Source organism: Mustelus asterias, chromosome 1 (assembly GCF_964213995.1).
Source record: "Mustelus asterias chromosome 1, sMusAst1.hap1.1, whole genome shotgun sequence".
NCBI classification, from domain to species: domain Eukaryota; kingdom Metazoa; phylum Chordata; class Chondrichthyes; order Carcharhiniformes; family Triakidae; genus Mustelus; species Mustelus asterias.
The window spans coordinates 83,259,408-83,274,759 of record NC_135801.1 but is presented as its reverse complement, the minus strand read 5'-3'; the positions used below and the strand labels follow the sequence as shown (position 1 = coordinate 83,274,759).

Genomic DNA, 15,352 nt, shown 5'->3' with positions numbered 1-15,352 from the left:
GCAGACGAGGAACTCGGGACAAAGAACAATACAGCACAGGAACAGGCCCTTCGGCCCTCCAAGCCCGCGCCGCTCCCTGGTCCAAACTAGACCATTCTTTCATATCCCTCCATTCCCACTCCGTTCATGTGGCTATCTAGATAAGTCTTAAATGTTCCTAGTGTGTCCGCCTCCACCACCTTGCTCAGCAGCGCATTCCAGGCCCCCACCACCCTCTGTGTAAAATCCGTCCTTCTGATATCCGTGTTAAACCTTCCTCCTCTCTCCCCGTGTTAAGCCTTCCTCCCCCCCCCCCCCCCACCCCACCTTGAATCTATGACCCCCTCGTGCCGACCTGGGAAAAAGCTTCCCACCGTTCACCCTATCTATGCCTTTCATAATTTTATACACCTCTATTAGGTCACCCCTCATCCTCCGTCTTTCCAGTGAGAACAACCCCAGTTTACCCAATCTCTCCTCATAACTAAGCCCTTCCATACCAGGCAACATCCTGGTAAACCTCCTCTGCACTCTCTCTAAAGCCTCCACATCCTTCTGGTAGTGTGGCGACCAGAACTGGGCGCAGTATTCCAAATGCGGCCGAACCAACATTCTATACAACTGCAACGTCAGACCCCAACTTTTATACTCTATGCCCTGTCCTATAAAGGGAAGCATGCTATATGCCTTATTCACTACCTTCTCCACCTGTGACATCACCTTCAAGGATCTGTGGACTTGCACACCCAGGTCCCTCTGCGTATCTACACCCTTTATGGTTCTGCCATTTATCGTATAGCTCCCCCCTACGTTAGTTCTACCAAAATGCATCACTTCGCATTTATCTGGATTGAACTCCATCTGCCATTTCTTTGCCCAAATTTCCAGCCTATCTATATCCTTCTGTAGCCTCTGACAATGTTCCTCACTATCTTCAAGTCCAGCCAATTTCGTGTCATCCGCAAACTTACTGATCACCCCAGTTACACCTTCTTCCAGATCGTTTATATAAATCACACACAGCAGAGGTCCCAATACCTGCGGAACACCACTAGTCACAGGCATCCAGCCGGAAAAAGACCCTTCCACTACCACCCTCTGTCTTCTGTGACCAAGCCAGTTCTCCACCCATCTAGCCACCTCCCCCTTTATCCCATGAAATCCAACCTTTTGATAGCACTGGCTATCAGTAAAAAAACACAGTGCACATTAAGTATTTGTATTTCCCTCTGATCTTCAGGCAAATAGTGCAAAATCCCTAAGTCTGCATCTGAATAGGAATAAAATTTACATCTGATTAAATGGTCCCATCATTTGCATCTGAACTTTGCCACTGATAATTTTCAGAGACAGAGTTTTACTCTATTCGCTTTATTTAAACTGCTTATTTTTCCCCCCTCCCTACAGCTTCTGAGAAGTATAACAATTAGGCCTGATTAAATTAAATGTGTAAAAGCTGAAATTAAAGTGCTTTTGTTTTTTTTGTGTGCTTGTTTTAATCTGCATTAAAGTAGTGTTGGTGATTAAATGGCGAATTGATTTAGTTAGGTTTTGCTTTTATTGGCATGAACCTGTTGCTTAGTTTTCATGACTCATGCCTTGAACCAAAGCCGCCTACTCGGATCTCGTGGTATTGCTCAGCAGGAAACACATTTATTGTAAAGGCTGATACTTTGCAAGCTTTTCTCTTGACTTAAAATTCCTCCTTTTCACTTTCCAGTCAGTGGAGACATTGTCATGAGTGAACACTATCTTGTCAACTGGTCAAAGTCATCGTCAGTTCTTTTTTAAAAAAAAATTGAAGATTGAAGTTAAACCTCGGGGGTTGGAGTGAATTTGATTTGAGTCTGATAGTTTCCCTGCCCAACAATTCTAAATCCAAATCACCCAGATGTCTGCCTACCTGAGTCCATGCCCATCGTGCCCTGTCTCTAATGCCTCAGTTATTCTACATGGTCTTTCTCATTCCTCCCACTTTCTCCAGCTCAAGAGTTCCTCCCTTAAACTGCACTTTTGATTTTGAGCCTTGTCTGCCTTCCACCACACCCTGATAATTCGAAAACACTGCCATTCTAATTCCCTCCCTTCCCTGGTCCCTAGCTTTTGTTTGCTATTGCCCAAGATGTGAGAGGCCAATCTGCAATAGACAAGAGATGTCACAAGAAACAGGAGCAAGACTAGACTATATAGCCTGTCAAGCCTGCTGCACCATTCAGTATGGTCATTGCTCACCTTGGGCTTCAACTCTATTTTCCTGCCTGCTCCCCATATGCCTTAATTTACAGAGAGACTAAAAATCTGTCCATCTCAGCCTTAAGTGTATTCAATGATTGAACACCCACAACCCACTGGGGTAGAGAATTCCAAAGATTCATAGAATCCCTACAGTACAGAGGAGGCCATTTGGCCCATCGAGTCTGCACCGACCACAATCCCACCCAGGCCCTATCCCCGTAACCCCACATATTTACCCTGCCAATTCTTCTGGCACTAAAGGTCAATTTATCATGGCCAATCTGCCTAACCTATACACCTTTGGAGTGTGGGAGGAAACCAGAGCACCTGGAGGGAAACCCACACAGACACGGGGAGAATGTGCAAACTCCACACAGTTACCCAAGGCAGGAATTGAACCCAGGTCTATGGCACTGGGAGGAGCAGTGCTAACCACTGTGCTGCCCCTTGGTCATTCCTTTTGACCCTTAGTCAAAAGGGTCATTCAACCCTTTGAATAAAATAATTTCTCCTTGTCTCAGACCTTTTTTAAAGTTGTGCACAATTATGGCAAGACTTATTTATTTGCTTATTTTCCCCCCCTCCCCACAGCTTCTGAAAAGTATAGCAATTAGGCCTGATTAAATTAAATGTGTAAAAGCTGAAATTAAAGTGCTTTTGTTTTTTTTGAGTGCTTGTTTTAATGACTCATGCCTTGAACCAAAGCCTGTGCCCCATGTTTTAGATTCCCTGACCAGCGGAAACAATCTACATCTACCCTATCAAGCGCCTTCTGAATCTTGTAGGTTTCAATGAGATTGCCTCTCATTCTTCTAAACTCCCAAAAATTTACTCAACCTCTCGGTAAAGGACAACCCCCTCATCCCAGGGACCAAATTGCCTCCAATGCAAGTATATCCTTTCTTAAATGTTGTGACCAAAACAGCGCAGTATTCTGGGTATGATCTCCAAAGTTGTGCACAATTATGGCAAGACTTCTTTATTTGCTTATTTCAGTCCCCGAGCAATAAAGGCCAACATGCCGTTTATCACCTTAATTGCTTGCTGTACCTGCATGCTAACTTTCTGCATTCCTTTCTGCATTCCTTTTTGCACAAACAATTCTCTTTGAATATCAACACTTAAAAGTTTCATATACCTTTAAAAAATACTCTGCTTTTCTCTTGCAACAAAAATAAATATCTTCACACTTCCTTGCATTATACCTCATCTGCAATCTTGTTGTCCACTCACTTAACCTGCCTATATCTCTGCAGCCTCTGTGTCCTCCCCAGAGCTTACCTTCTCCCCTCCCCCACCCCCCCCAAACACCCTCGCTTTGTATTATCACATTTTGATGCTTTACACTCTCTCCCTTCACCCAAGTCATTAATATAGATGGTAAATAACTGTGACCCCAGCACTGATACTTGTGTCACTCCATTCACTATCTATCATTTTGAAAATGCCCCAATAATTTTGACTGTCTGCTTCCGGTCTATTAACTAATCTTCATCTGTGCAGTATAGTACGACAACTCCATGAGCCTTTATTTTGCCTATTAACATTCTGTGGAGCACCTTATTAGAATTATTTTGGAAATCCAGGTATATTGACTGGTTTCTCTTCATCCACTTTCCTTGTTATATCCTCAAAAATCTCTAATAACTTTGCCAAACAGGAGCCTTGAGTAAAATCATTCGATTACAGTGCATTAAGACTTCGATAATATTAGATCCTGGTATTATCCCAGTGACTGTTAGGTTAACTGGCTTATAGTTCCCTCTTTGCTTTCTCCCTCCGTGAAAAGCAGCATAATGTTTGCCAACTTGCAATCTCATGGGACGATTCCCGAATCTTAAGCAATTTTGGAAAATCATAGTCAGGATATTCACTATCTCTTCAGCTATCTCTTTTGGAATCCTCAGGTGTAAGCCCGCAGGGTCTGGGTATTTGTCAGATTATAGTCCCTTAAGTTTCTCCAATACTTTTTCTCTGCTGACATTAATTTCCTCACTTTTTAACCCCTAGGCTACCATCTTTTCTGGTATAAAACTTGTGTCTGTTTTCAGAGTAGAAGACACAACTGACTTGTTACATGCCTCTGCCGTTTCCTCATTCCCCTTGATTTCTCCTGCCTTTACTTCCACAGGACCAATGTTTACTTAGCTACACCTTTGTTTATACTTATAAAAGCTGTTACAATCTGTTTTTATATTTTTGGCTAGTTAACTCTTTCTCCTGTTTTTACACTTGTTTGGCACTTAGAATTTGTTTGGTAAGGTCGCCCCTTTGTTTTTTAATGAAATCCATCTTTGTGCTACTCATTTATCACCATATTGAGAATATTTACTCCATTTAACTTCACTAGCTCTTCCCTCATATCCATGTAATTGGCTTTAAGGATTCTTCTTTGCAATTCAACCATGGCCTCGCAGGTGGAGGATGCGGTCAAGAAGGCGTATGGCGTACTAGCCTTCATTAATCGAGGGATTGAGTTTAGGAGTCGGGAGATAATGCTGCAGCTTTATAGGACCCTGGTTAGACCCCACTTGGAGTACTGCGCGCAGTTCTGGTCACCTCATTACAGGAAAGATGTTGAAGCCATTGAAAGGGTGCAGAGGAGATTTACAAGGATGTTGCCTGGATTGGGGGGCATGCCTTATGAGGATAGGTTGAGGGAGCTTGGTCTCTTCTCCCTGGAGAGACGAAGGATGAGAGGTGACCTGATAGAGGTTTACAAGATGTTGAGGGGTCTGGATAGGGTGGACTCTCAGAGGCTATTTCCAAGGGCTGAAATGGTTGCTACGAGAGGACACAGGTTTAAGGTGCTGGGGGGTAGGTACAGGGGGGATGTCAGGGGTAAGTTTTTCACTCAGAGGGTGGTGGGTGAGTGGAATCGGCTGACGTCGGTGGTGGTGGAGGCAAACTCGTTGGGGTCTTTTAAGAGACTTCTGGATGAGTACATGGGATTTAATGGGATTGAGGGCTATAGATAGGCCTAGAGGTGGGGATGTGATCGGCGCAACTTGTGGGCCGAAGGGCCTGTTTGTGCTGTGGCTTTCTATGTTCTATGTTCTATGTTACTTTAAAACTTAAGAAATTCAGTGGTATATATCAGGCCCAACTCCCTCCCTCAAATGATCCACATTTTTCTTCCTTGGGGTGGCACAGGGACACAGTGGTTAGCACTGCTGCCTCACAGCGCCAGGGACCAGGTTTGATTCCCGCTTGGGTCACTATCTGTGCAGAGTTCTGCACATTCTCCCAATGTCTGCGTGAGTTTTCTCCGGGTGCTCCAGTTTCTTAACCCAGTCCGGGCGGCACGGTAGCACAGTGGTTAGCACTGCTGCTTCACAGCTCCAGGGTCCTGGGTTCGATTCCCGGCTCGGGTCACTGTCTGTGTGGAGTTTGCACATTCTCCTCGTGTCTGCGTGGGTTTCCTCCGGGTGCTCCGGTTTCCTCCCACAGTCCAAAGATGTGCGGGTTAGGTTGATTGGCCAGGTTAAAAAAAAAAAAATTGCCCCTTAGAGTCCTGGGATGCGTAGGTTAGAGGGATTAGCAGGTAAAATATGTGGGGGTAGGGCCTGGGTGGGATTGTGGTCGGTGCAGACCCGATGGGCCGAATGGCCTCCTTCTGCACTGTAGGGTTTCTATGATTCTATGATTTCCGAAAGACGTGCTGATTAGGCGCATTGGCCATGCTAAATTCTCCATCAGTGTACCCGAGCAGGCGCCGGAGTGTGGTGACTAGGGGAGTTTCACATGTTAATGTAAGCCTACTTGTGACACTAAGAAATAAACTAGTCCTTCTACAATGTAGTAGACTAGTCTCTTTCTGCAGTTTTACAGGCACTATTGCCGATCCTGCTGCAAAGTTCCTGGCCAGGACTAGATTGTCAACCGGGAAAACTCTGTCCTTTTTCCTCGAGTCATGGTTTTCTTTCTGGGGGGCTTGTCTAACCTCCACCCTCCTCACCAAATCTGGAAATACTAAATCCAAATGGGTCAGTAAATGGCATCCCATTAATAATTCATCTGGCGTGACCCCTGGAGTGAACTCTAAAGTTCTGCCTCTCAAGGGTTGTGACTGCAGTGTCCAGGTAACTTTCCCCCTTGCTAATGCATCAGAGTCTGCTGCTCTGACTCCAGCTCAGTGGCTCTGAGCTGAACCTCCTCGAGCTTCACTGTGGATATCTGGATGTCCTGGATCGCATTGGTGTCCATGAATGCCCACATCCTGCAGTCGCAACACATCACCAGCCCTGCCACTTTTGTCATGTGTTTGTTAATCTTTTATTTTTAAAAATGTATAATTAACAAATCCTGCCACTTCCAATTATCTGTATTACTGCCTGTAAACATTACCGTTCATAAAACCTTACAACTACTAATCTTTTACTTGAGTTCGGAAAGATGAACAAGGAAATACTTCCCAACCAATCACTTGCATGTTCCCCTCTGACATTGCACTGATTTTCCTGAGAACATGGTTGGTCAACAAGTTGACACCCGCCCCTCCCCCCACACACACTATCGCTCTCTCTTGCTGAACTGCACGCCACTATCAGTTTGATTAGTGAATAATACACTCTTGCATCAGAGCGTTATGGTTATATATTTGGCATAATCTAGGCTGAAAATTCAGTGCGGTCATTAGGAAATGCAGTATTGTTCGAGGTGCACTGTGTCCACGAGCGCTAAACTGAGATTCGCTATGCCTGCTTCAGTGGCCATTAAAGATCTTGACGCATATTTTTTTGAAGCGAGGTCTTCTGTGTTGTGGCCCAAATTCATTCCTCAGCCAACTCCACCACAGCAGATTAATTTATCATAAATTCCGTGTCTTTCTCTGGTAAAGTTAGCTGCTGTGTCTGCCCACAAAGCAGTGGCATGAACTTTGGAGATAATTGAAGTACTTTACCATGTACAGTAGTTGGGAAGAGTGATGAGTAAGTGCAGTCTTTGTCCCCTTCCCACCTTACTGAGGTCAGAATGATGCAAACACAAGCTGTTTAAACCCACTGAGGCATCAAACCTGATGAAATGGATCCTTGGTGGGGAAGGGGTTTTGTACAGACTTGAGTGGTTGTCTGTGTTTTTCTCCCTTCATTATTTATTTAAATAGCAGCCAGTTTTGGCATCTTTCAGAGAGTATAAACTTAGAGAAAACGTGACGTTTCTGGATGACGACGAGATGGTGTCTGCTCTGACCTCTAAGACCTATGTATTTGTTCCTGAGTTGTCGAAAGGAGATCCTGCAACTGATTTGATTAGGACAGTGAATGTTCCAGTTGTGGTGAGTTACTAGTTTTTTAAACTCTATATTCAACAGACATGCCAAGATACAGTCAGATTAACTTGCATGTATTTGAGATAAACTTTGACATTTGAGCTGCTTTTGATTTTTAATGGCCATTTCACATATTTCAGAAATAACCTTTGAATTTCAGTGATGAGGCTTTGGGTTGTTGAAAGGGAGGTCTCTTTCTTGGAGGGACACTGTACTTGAGGGGACAGCTGCCCTAATAATTTGGAAACTCCAGTTGGGTCTGTGTTCACATTTCTTTTTTTAAAAAAAAAGGTAAATGTTGGGACCTGCGGCTGTGTTCCAAACTTTTGACATTGGGACTTTCTAATTGGGTTCAGTAGCCAAAAGGCTACCAAATGATTGAAATTTTCCCGAGAGGATACAAGGTGCCTGCTTCAGCTTGGCACTTAGGGTCGTAGGAATGGAGTAGGCCCTTTATCCCCTGGCACCTGTTCTACCATTCAATGAAATCGTGGCTGATCTGTGACATCCCTCCACATACCTGCTTAACACCTGTGATTAATGAAAACCTGCCCATCTCGGTATTCAAGTTAATAATGACCTAGTGTTTATTGTCATTTACGGGAGGGAATTTCAAACTTTGGCCACCCTTTGTATACAGGAAGGTTCTGTAAGGCCTGGCTCCAACATTTAAACTGTGACCCCCTAGCCTGGGACTTGCCCACCTGCAGAAATAGTTCCTCTATACTCATCATACCTGTTCTTAATATGTTTAAAATTTCAATCAAGACATGATTTCTTGGAATTTAGAAGGTTAAATTGAGCCCTAGTTTGTGTAATCTCTCCTTGTAATTTAACCCTTGGAGTCCAGGTATAATTTTGATAAATTTACACTGCACTTCCTCCAAGGCTAATAATAACATCCAAGGCATGTTGAATGTTGCCCAGAGCTGCTCTGTGTTCCAGCTGTGATCTAACCAGGCCTTTTTGTGTAACTGAATTGTGACCTCTACCTCTTCGTAATCTATTCCTCTAGATATTAAAAAAACAGCATTCTATTAGCCTTTTTGCTCATTTTTTGTGCTTATTTGTCACATTTAAATGATTTATGTACCTGGATTCCCAATTTCTGGCTGTTTTTTGTTTGGGGAGTAGTCTGCTCTATACGTTTTAGGTCCAAAGTGGTTGACCTCACATTTGAAATGCTATTACCACAGTTCGGTCCATTCACTTAATGTTTCACTGTTTCTTTATAACTTCCACCTACACTGTTTATGATGCCGCTTTTCTTTGTGTCGTTAGCAGACTTGAAAATGTGGTTTCTATCCCAGCATCTAAATTATTAACGAGTGAACTGACTAGTTGAGGGTTCCAACAGAGATCCTTTCAGGGCCCTGGTCACATCTTGCCAATTAGCCCTTGAAATGCATGTGATTTACTTGGGGTGGAGTTTGCTAGGCTCTTCTGTGACAGGGAAGGAATGTGCCACAAAATAGGTCTATGCATTTTGTTTTCCTGCGTCTGAGGGATGTCTTTCACTCCACTCCCCCTCCCAGTTATTACATTGCTATAAGATCTATTCTATTTCATATGCAACTATACAAGAACAAAATCCTCTTTGAAGTCAGCTATATATCAGAGCTATTTTTTAAACAATTGTTTGAATTGATAAACTTTTATTTCTTTTTGTAAACAGACGGTAATGAATATGGCAAAGTATTCCAGCTCCCAGATTTTACTGGCAGAAGCTTTGTTTGTGGTCAAAGGGGTTGGTCTCTTTACAACACGAACAGTACATGAACTTCTTTGGGGTTACAAAGATCCTGTCCTTTCAGCTATCCATTTCTTTAAAAGAGACATTGATGATTACTTTGGGCTGTATTATAAGGTAAGTCATTATTGAACTTGTGTGAATATGTTGGGATTGAGCAATGAAAACTGAAAATGCACAGCAATTTGGCCAATACTTTGAAAGAAAACCCAGGAACTTTTCAAATCCGGTCTTAGTGATAAAGTATAGGTCAATATTGGTCATCATTCTCTTCAGATGCTGACTATGATCTGATTCTCCCCCCTCCAATTTAACGTAGGGTGGCTCAGTGTCTGTCTGTTTGGTACTGTGGACTTGACTGACATTTTGGGAAACTTCCCAGCGCTATAAATAAATCTTTGAGCTGTTGACCACCATGTGCTCAAAATAGCTTTAAAGAAAAATAGACGCATCAGGTTGCATACAGGACCTCGGCAATGATCTGGATTTCTTGTTGTATAGGAAAACAGCATTGAAACAACTTGGTTTTCCAGCAACACTCGGGACGTGTTAAAACAATGATCAGTTTTATATTGTCCACCATTAGGGTGGCACATGAGGGCGGCACAGTGGTTAGCACTGCTGCCTCACAACGTCAGGGATCTGGGTTCCATTCCCGGCTTGGGTCACTTTCTGTGTGGAGTCTGCACGTTCTCCCCGTGTCTGCGTGGGTTTCCTTTGGATGCTCCAGTTTCCTTCCACAGTCCAAAAGACGTGCTGTTTAGGTGCATTGGCCATGCTAAATTCTCCCTCAGTGTACCCAAACAGGCGCCGGAGTGTGATGACTAGGGGATTTTCACAGTAACTTGATTGCAGTGTTATGTAAACCTACTTGTGACACTAATAAATAAACTTTGTGTGTGGGGTGTGGGACGGGAAAGATTTCTTTCCTTTGCAGTACTTTTTGAATGAATGTAGTAGATTAAAGCTGAATTCGCAATAGACTCTCAGTGAACGTGGTTGAATTTAGTGAATTTCTTTAAAAAGATAAAAATTCAGTTTCCTTAAATATTCCTTAGCCAATGTGCATTTTCAGGCTCTGCGTTCCTGTGGATTGACCAGATGAGTCTGTACACAGCCTTGTTTTATACATTATGGTATTTCAATTATAATATGTGGGTGGGCTTAGTTTGATTTGCAGTCATGGCTTTGTAATATGTTGCATCTTTAGATGAATGGGACAGATGACGGTGAATATGTTTTTCTCACGGGACAAGAAAACTATGAAAATTTTACTCGGATCGTCGAATGGCGGGGTAACAAGTAAGTGCTTTTACTTTTGGTTTCCAATTAAAGATTAAACTGACTGAATGGAATGAAATGCCCAGATCTAAACAAGAATCTGCTGTTCTGGAAACTTTAAACCAGGGTTGGGTTCTGGTTAAATCAGTTTACAGTCGAATATTTGCTGCCAATTCGAAGTGGGATAATGTGTGGAAAATATTAATTAAATTTGTTGCTTATATACATCAGTTTGTAAAATTGGGATTTGTAGTTCATTCATGTGTACTGGAGGTTGTTTCATTCCTTTAATTACAGCTCTAATGCACGGTTTCTTTTCTCTCCCCCCACTCTCCAATTTAAAATAAACCTTCAGCTCGTTGGATTGGTGGACAACGGATATGTGCAATATGATCAATGGTACTGATGGTACTTCCTTTCACCCATTAGTAACCAAAAATGATACCCTTCAGTTCTTTTCTTCAGATCTTTGCCGGTGAGAATAAGTTACTCTGTTTGTCTGTTTGTTTTCATGGTTTTGTTGCACCCAACTGGTTAGGTGCACTGGTAAAATTGCAAAGCTGATGCCAACAATAGCTGGCATTTCATATGCTGCCTTTTAATGTATTCAAACGTCCTGAGGATTTTCGGATGCAGGATCAGACAAGCGCTGACATTGAACCAAAGGAGGAGATATTAAGTGGGGTGAGTAAAAGCTTGGCTAAAGAGAGCAGGTTTAAGGAGTGTTGTAAAGGAGGAAAGTGTTTTAGAAATGGGAAGTTTGGGAAGGGAATTCTAGGGCTCGGGACCTAGGTGGCAGAAGGTATGGCTACCAATAGTGGGGATGAAAGAAATGCAGCAAGTGGCCAGAACCAGAGGAATGTAAGTAGCACAGGAGTGCTGCGGGGCTGAAAGAGGTTACAGAGAGGGAGGGGTACAGTCATTGAGAGATTAGAACTTTTTTTTTGTCTTGCAAATTTGTCATTCTCTCTCTCTCGTTTTTCCTTTTCCTGTTCTTTTCCACCCACCCCGCTTCCCACTCCAACATTTTCCTTGTGAATGCCGTGATAAAGCACGAAAGAAAATAAGGCAGAGCAAAAACTACCTTTTCTTCTAGTTCCACCCAAGTATGCATTTTAATATATTAATTTGCTAATATTCCTGTGAACTGTCTTGTGCCATTTACTACATTAAAGTCACTTTATCCTGCAAATTGTTTATACTTTCTGACCACTTGGAGGAACAGGACTTGCTTATTGGGATGGGGGAAGGGGAACGGGAAAGAATATTTTGCAATTGTCTTTGAGCTCCAATGTCTGAACACATTTGGAATTGCATGCAATTCTGGCCAATTGCCAGTCAGTTAGGAAAGCAAGAAGTTGATTCATTCATGCAGCTTGTCATTCAGGTCCTTTTGGAATTGAATTGCAATTTTACTTGAGTGTGCGTTTATTGTTTGGGCTTCATGACTGGCTCAGATACTTGTTGTCATGAGTGTATGATCAGGTTAGTGCTCGCTGCAACCCATTCTGTGTTAATCTGCTTTACCTCATTGGAGGTATTGGTTGATGCTGTAACAATCCCAAATCCCTCTTCAGTTAAGGAGGTGGAAATCCATTTCTTGATTGTGTACATCAGATGACAACAGATCTTGATACCTGCAGTGAATAGCCGGCAACAGGGTTGGGTTAACAGTCATCTGTGGAACTGCATCGCTACAAGGACTTCAGGAGAAAGGGTGGGATGGGATGTGTGATTGCTGTATGTTTAAAAGGCTCTCATTGTAAAAAGGTGGCTTGGCAAACAGCATCCAGCATATGCTTCAAGTTAAAGTGAGCTGATGCTTTACAATGTTGCCTTCACACTTGTACAAACAAGCCGTAACTCTTTCTAAAACAATCATAAGCAGATAAGACCCATTTGTAAACTCTTAGCCCATTTTGATATTACTGAGCAACTTCTATTGCTGATTCAATATTTGTGCTCAATTAAATGGAGGCAGAAAGGGACTGTTTCTATATTGCCTTGCTGTCGATCGTCCTTCTGAAAACAATGACCATATCTGCTTCTCAATGCTTGTCTGGTTGTGTGTTTTTTTAAACATTATATTTCTATTTTGAACACAGGTCTCTCTATGCTACTTTTGAGAAGGAGCTGGGAGTCAAAGGGATTCCAGTCTTTCGATTTGTGCTGCCAAGTGAGGTTTTTGCCAATGTTACCGTCAACCCAGAAAATGCTGGTTTCTGTGTTCCAGCTGGCAACTGCCTGGGATCGGGTGTATTGAATGTGAGCACGTGCAAGCAAGGTAACTGGATAGAGCCACCTGTTGTTAAATGACGCAAGGAAGGCAGTGGGATATCTGCAGAGGCGAGTCGGGGGGAGGAGGGATGTTTGCTGGTTAGCTCGGTTGGTTAGACAGCCAGGATGTGCTTCAGAATGACAGCAACAGCTCAAGCCCTGTGTCTGAGGTAGACCTAGGGCCTCTCCCCTTGCCCTGCCCTGTAATAAAATCATGGCATAAGTCGTCAGATAATCCAGCATGTTAGCTGGAGAAGAAGGATATTTTTATAATGCTTTAGGTTATTCGTCTCTGAAGGATTTTATTGTGGCTGCTTGTGATGTTACCAGTCACAGGTCAGAGTGCGATTGTGATGGGGAATTAGAAGTGGTAGGTGATGCAACCTAAGCCTGCCCTTGCAGGACTCATAATTAGCATTTGAAGTTCCAACTACGTTGCACTTCCAATAAAAAAAAAATCCACTTCTGGCCAGACAATTTTTATTTTGCAAAGAATTTGTGGGCATTTAATATTTGTATGAACTCCACCTGAGTCAGAAGCAAGAGTGCTCCCATTGGGCCTAGCTGTTAATAAAGGCACTGTTTGTGTTAGTGGCTGTTTCTCTGCCCCTGGATATCTAACTTTATTAGTTACTGTGGCAAATCACCATTTAAGGTTGATCAATTAACCTAACCTTTCTTTTGTAATTTGATTAACTTTTTACTGACCCTTTCCTCTGGTGGTTAAGGTATGTATAAGTTTAATATGTACACGCATTCATTACGCAGCTGTCTCACTATAAATAGGGTCACCTTATTTACTGAGTCCAGTACCATGTGGGCATTCTCAAACAAATGACATTCTTTTTCTCTTTTGCTCCAATAGGTGCTCCTATTATTATTTCGTCTCCACATTTTTACCAGGCAGATCCAAAATTTATTGATGCTATTGAAGGAATGCACCCAAATAAGGCCAATCATGAAACTTTTCTGGACATAAATCCTGTAAGTAAATGAAGTTCACTTCATTGAAAAACAAGGGTGAGGCATGTGGCTCATCACCTGAGTATAGCAACTCGTGCAGCTAAAACCAAACCAAAGTCCATTGTGCACAGACGGGTGACAGTAAACCAGTACAGTTTGGTACGGCGTGCCAGTAAGAAAGTGGTCAAAGTATTCAGTACAAGTGGATAAAATAAGCTAGATTTAATGACAGAGAATCTGATTAATTGCTTGAATTAAATATATTTCATATTCTCTTGAAACAGTTTTCATCAGGTGGCAGCAGCTTATGTGATTGCAAACATTAGCTTTTGAGTGCTGTGTAAACTACTTTCTTAATAGTCAAGCTCAGCCTTCAACACCATTATTCCCACGAAACTCATTTCCAAACTCCGTGGCCTGGGCCTCGGCTCCTCCCTCTGTGACTGGATCCTGAACTTCCTAACTCACAGACCACGGTAAGGATAGGCAACAACACCTCCACAATCATCCTCAACACCGATGCCCAACAAGGCTATGTTCTCAGCCGCCTACTATACTCCTTATACACCCAGGACTATGTAACCAAATTCCCCTCCAATTCGATTTTCAAGTTTGCTGATGACACCACCGTAGTGGGACAGATTTCAGACAATGACTAGACAGAGTACAGGAATGAGATAGAGAATCTGGTGAACTGGTGCAGCGACAATAATCTCTCCCTCAATGTCAACAAAACGAAGGAGATTGTCATCGATTTCAGGAAGCATAGAGGGGAACGTGCTCCTGGCTACATCAACGGGGATGAAGTAGAAAGGATCGAGAGCTTCTGGTTTTTAGGTGTCCAGATCACCAACAACCTGTCCTGGTCCCTCCATGCCGACACTATAGATAAGAAAGCCCACCAAAGCCTCTACTTTCTCAGAAGACTAAGGAAATTTGGCATGTCAGCTACGACTCTCACCAACTTTTACAAATGCACCATAGAAAGCATTCTTTCTGGTTGTATCACAGCTTGGTATGGCTCCTACTCTGCCCAAGACTGCAAGGAACTACAAAAGGTCATGAATGTAGCCCAATCCATCACGGAAACCAGCCTCCATTCCATTGACTCTGTTTATACTTCCCACTGCTTCGGCAAAACAACCAGCATAATAAAGATCCCACGCAGCCTGGACATTCTCTTTTCCACCTTCTTCCGTCGGGGGAAAAAGATACAAAAGTCTGAGATCCCGCACCAACTGACTCAAAAACAGCTTCTTCCCTGCTGCTGTCAGACTTTTGAGTGGACCTACCTCGCATTAAATTAATCTTTCTCTACACCCTAGCTATGACTGTAACACTACATTTTGCACACTCTCATTTCCTTCTCTATGAACAGCATGCTTTGTCTGTATAGCGAGCAAGAAACAATACTTTTCACTATGTTAATACATGTGATAATTAATCAAATCAAAGTCTGTCGTGTCAGGCATGCAATTTACATTAGAAAGTAAGAGTAAGTGGAAAAAAATGTGGCCTAAGCAGCCATGTGTTCAACAGACCCTAACATGTAAAAATGTTTACATGTAAAAATGAGGTAATGGAAGATTGGCAGC

The 15,352-nt window shown here is 42.7% G+C and overlaps 1 protein-coding gene across 1 annotated transcript in view; it reads left to right on the top strand.

The window, feature by feature from the left end:
- The window catches only part of scarb2c (scavenger receptor class B, member 2c), a 58,183-nt gene that overhangs the window by 12,736 nt on the left and 30,095 nt on the right, over positions 1 to 15,352 (top strand). The window contains exons 3-8 of the mRNA XM_078214251.1: positions 7,345 to 7,492; positions 9,162 to 9,353; positions 10,447 to 10,538; positions 10,873 to 10,992; positions 12,623 to 12,801; positions 13,660 to 13,778. Coding sequence (XP_078070377.1) covers positions 7,345 to 7,492; positions 9,162 to 9,353; positions 10,447 to 10,538; positions 10,873 to 10,992; positions 12,623 to 12,801; positions 13,660 to 13,778 — 850 coding nt within the window. The remainder of the gene's footprint in view (positions 1 to 7,344; positions 7,493 to 9,161; positions 9,354 to 10,446; positions 10,539 to 10,872; positions 10,993 to 12,622; positions 12,802 to 13,659; positions 13,779 to 15,352) is intronic.